At 32.1% G+C, this 2,854-nt stretch overlaps 1 protein-coding gene across 1 annotated transcript; it reads right to left on the bottom strand.

The window, feature by feature from the left end:
* Positions 1-276: 276 nt before the first annotated feature.
* On the bottom strand, positions 277-1,230 carry LOC107886353 (uncharacterized). The gene has a single exon (XM_016810278.2). It carries the CDS (start codon positions 1,127-1,129, stop codon positions 377-379), a length of 753 nt encoding a protein of 250 aa, XP_016665767.2. The 5' UTR covers positions 1,130-1,230; the 3' UTR covers positions 277-376.
* Positions 1,231-2,854: the final 1,624 nt, after the last annotated feature.

Raw genomic sequence — 2,854 nt, forward strand, 5'->3', positions numbered from 1 at the left:
ATTAACAACATTACTGATGATATAATATTTTTTAAAGTTTAATTATCAAAATATAAACTTAAATAATCAATTAACCCCTCATTAAAATCATCATATGTCAACACCTCTAATTTTAGAAAAGTAAAAATTTTCGAGTTCATATATTTTTATGGTAAATTATAAATTCAATTATTAACACCTTTTAGTAACTATATAAGAAATATAATTGACCTGAGAATACACTTGCATTTTTAAATTCGGAATAAGAATAGAGAAAAAGTAAAATTGAACCCGAGGGAAGAAATTAATCATTCTAAATTCCAAAATTTAGACTATGGAACGGCAAAAGTTTGGCAGAGAGCCTGTTTTGTGCGTCTGTGGTTTACAATTTACAGTGTCATAGTATTCTAATCCGTCTCAAACTTTTGGCGGAGGCTCTGGAGAACAAGTAACCAACACCCAAGCACATCACCCAAATCCCCACATCAAAGGCCCAGCTCACTCCCTCCCCCGCCGTACACATATCTTGTATCCCTTCACAATCTCCGTCGCACCTTCCTTCTATATCGTCACCGTCTGATTCCACACAACTGCCACTACATTCATCGCTCACTTCACTCTCCTCTGGAATATCCTCCAGCTGATCAAAACCCACCCTCCTATTCTTCCTCGCAATCATCCTCACCCTCTCTCCCATCGCCTTGTCTCCCTCCACTGCCACGCAAACATCCGCCACCGCGCGCTCAGCGCCGACCGTTTTCCCATCCCTTGTCTCCAGCGCGCACTTGCACTCCATCTTCCACTTTTGCTCCTCTCTTCTAAAAATCCCTTTCAACACCTTGTCCTCTCCTGAGTAAACATCGAAGCAGACTCCATCACCGGCCTGAACTAGCTCCCTGCTCCCGTATATTGCCTCTCCGCTCCTCGTCTTGACATTAACCATCCGATGGAGAACTAAGAAGGAGGAGGAATCAGAGCGGATAGCAGTCCCTGAAACGTGAAGCGCCGATTCGTTGATTCTTGGTGGGTAGAGTAGAGTGAGAGAATTTGAAAAGGAATCGAAACCCGAGATTCGGATGAAGAAAGCTTTGATCTTTAAAAGGTTTTGATCGGCGCACCGGAAGTCGTAATAATCCGTAGACCTACACATTGTTATTCTTTTTTTCCTTTGGGGGATGGGAAATAATTTTAGAGAATTGATTGATTGATTTATATGAGTTAAAAAGAAGAAGAGTGGAAGTGGGGTGGAGGCGGCTGAGTGGGCGACGTCGGTTTTGAAGGATGAAACTAACGATGGGAACACGGTTTTTGATGCTGACGTGCAGAAAATGACAAAACCACACTTATGTTGTGTTCTGTCGAATATTTTCGGCTTTTTTTTTTAAAAATGACCAAAAGCTTTTAGTTATTTACGAAAATACCCATTTTAAAAAATATATAAAATAAATAATTTGTTTTGAACAGTAAACGTCGGTGACGTCATTATCAAATACTTTTAAACTTTTAGTCTATTTGTATGTTAGGTCTGACTCTTTTTTAAATTAAATTTAAATAGTCCTTAAAAATATAAAAATAACAAAAGTAAACTCTTTTTGTTATGAATATCTTATTAAGTGGATGCTCATCATGATTGAGATACAATTTTGATGTACTTTAAATTCTAATAGTTATTAAAATTAGATTTCTACTTCTTTTATACTTCTTATACTTATAAATAGAGACTCTAATAAAGTATTGTAAATCGTCCCTTTTGATCAATAAAGTACATTATCTATTATTTTCATTTTTTTTGTTCTTTATTCTCTCTATCTCTCTTTATTTTATAACACGTTATTAGCACGATAATTCACTATTTTTCTTTTCAAAATCTTTAGAATTCATCCCACAGATAAAATTCTTTTTCACTTTAAACTTTTATCCTTACAACTTCATCTTCAGGATGTTGAAAGATTCAATCTCAGAATGAAATATGGTTCTTATTCCCGATCTTTGATTTATTGTACAAGCATGGGTAAAGTATAGATTTGGTAAGAAACTTTTATATTTCAACCATATTTTGTTTTTCAATTAAGGTACGACTACATTAATTTTTATTGACATAAATTTTACATTCTGATAGTATTTGATTTTTGCTTTTCTAGGTTAATTTTTTTATGTAAAAGACATAATTGTTGATTAAATATGTTTGCTATTAATATGATATGTTTTCTCTATTATTTTTCGGTAAATCATTCTTTTTGAAGTTTTTAAATTAAGTTATATTATGCATAATATTTAGATGTTTTGATTATTAAATTCTTATTATTAAATATTCTTGAAATTTTATTAAAATTATGGTGGAAAGTGTTATTAACCTACCATTATTGATTAAAGGGACATTTGATAGGATCTATTTATTCTTTATTAACTTGCTAATGTTGAATGATTGTATGATTTTAAATTGAACTTATAAATATTTTATTAGAGCAATATAATATTTTATAACATATATGTGGTATTGAAATTCGGTACGATATGTATCGGATAATTTTCAAGCATCGTACTTAAAAATTATGATCATTTATTAAATGATTTTTACTATTACATTATAAAATGTTATTACGAAAACAAAGTTGTTTTACTACTTGTAATAGTGTTCCTGATAATAGCCAAGGTGATGACGATGATGTTAAAAATCTTCAGGTATGTTTTACTATGTTTTATTTATTATATCATGTTTATTATAATTGGAGACTAATCATGACAACATGAATAGATAAATTTTGATTTGAAATCTCACGCATGTTTGCGATGGTGATTATGAAATAAAGAATCTATTGGGATGTTTATAAGTTTGTCCTACTAGATTTGTTGCATTCCCCGAAGTGAATGTAAA

The sequence above is a fragment of the Gossypium hirsutum genome, chromosome A08, assembly GCF_007990345.1.
Source record: "Gossypium hirsutum isolate 1008001.06 chromosome A08, Gossypium_hirsutum_v2.1, whole genome shotgun sequence".
In the NCBI taxonomy this organism is placed as follows: domain Eukaryota; kingdom Viridiplantae; phylum Streptophyta; class Magnoliopsida; order Malvales; family Malvaceae; genus Gossypium; species Gossypium hirsutum.